Source organism: Plasmopara halstedii (assembly GCF_900000015.1).
Source record: "Plasmopara halstedii genome assembly, contig: Scaffold_525, whole genome shotgun sequence".
Classification (NCBI taxonomy): domain Eukaryota; phylum Oomycota; class Peronosporomycetes; order Peronosporales; family Peronosporaceae; genus Plasmopara; species Plasmopara halstedii.
In genome coordinates, this window is record NW_020187445.1 from 1,518,731 (window position 1) to 1,519,692 (window position 962).

The 962-nt window shown below is 54.1% G+C and overlaps 1 protein-coding gene across 1 annotated transcript in view; it reads left to right on the top strand.

The window, feature by feature from the left end:
• PHALS_10926 (putative polyprotein) overlaps positions 1 to 660 on the top strand; it is a gene marked incomplete at both ends in the record, with an annotated part of 1,153 nt that extends 493 nt beyond the window's left edge. Inside the window, one exon of the mRNA XM_024726433.1 lies at positions 210 to 660. Coding sequence (XP_024577111.1) covers positions 210 to 660 — 451 coding nt within the window. The remainder of the gene's footprint in view (positions 1 to 209) is intronic.
• Between the last annotated feature and the right edge of the window lie 302 nt (positions 661 to 962).

Genomic DNA, 962 nt, shown 5'->3' on the forward strand with positions numbered 1-962 from the left:
ATGTAGAGTCATACCTTTTGTATTTCCATGAACTCTGCGGGAGTTCTACAACCGGACCACGATGCACGACCGTGTGATGATGACTCGCCGACTCCATAAGTTCAAGATGAAGGAAGCGGCGACGATGGCGAAGCACCTCGACAAATTCGACGAGCTCATCGTGGGTCTCCAATCGTTCGGTGAACCACTGGACGATGCCCGTCAGTTAGTTATATTGCCGAGCAGCCTACCCAGCGTGTTCGAGTTTATCTCGAGAACTCTACGGACATCACGCTGATTGAGGCGAAGGAGAAGTTGCTGAAAGAGTACGAGCGACTGGAAAAGAAGGAAACGTCGGAGCGCGCGCTGAAGGTCACCTTGGATGGTGGCAGGGGCAAGTTTGTTGAACGCGGCAGGAACAACGACCGCAAGGGCAACAACACGAAAACGAATGGCGGGTTCCGGGGCAAGTGCTTTAGTTGTGACCAGGTCGAACACATGAAGCGGGGCTGCCCGAACAAGGTCGACGGCAGTGATGATGGTGCAGTATTCGCGGCCAGCGATTTAAGTCCGGTGAATGAGTCAGAAGACTCAGTGATCACCAATGCCATGGCTGACACTGCACTCGCTGTTGGCAAGGATCGATCGCCGAGCTGGCCGATACCGGGACGACCTCTTTGAGTATGTGGTCGTGAACACGAACATTGAGGTGACCATCAGCAATGGTAAGAAGCTGTGCGTGACGAAAACCGGGTCGATGCGCTTGAAGGACATCGACGGCAAGCGCATCCGGATGATGGAGGTATTCCAAATTACTGGCCTCGATTGCCGACTGCTGTCGGTGGGGAAGTTAGCAAGACGCGGGTTGAGCATCGAGTTCCAACGGAATTCGTGTGTTATCTGGGGCAAGTCGAGTGCGTTTGCCTTGAAGAAGAGACTCGGCAAGGCCTACGTGTTGGACTGTCACCAGGAAATGGCGCGAT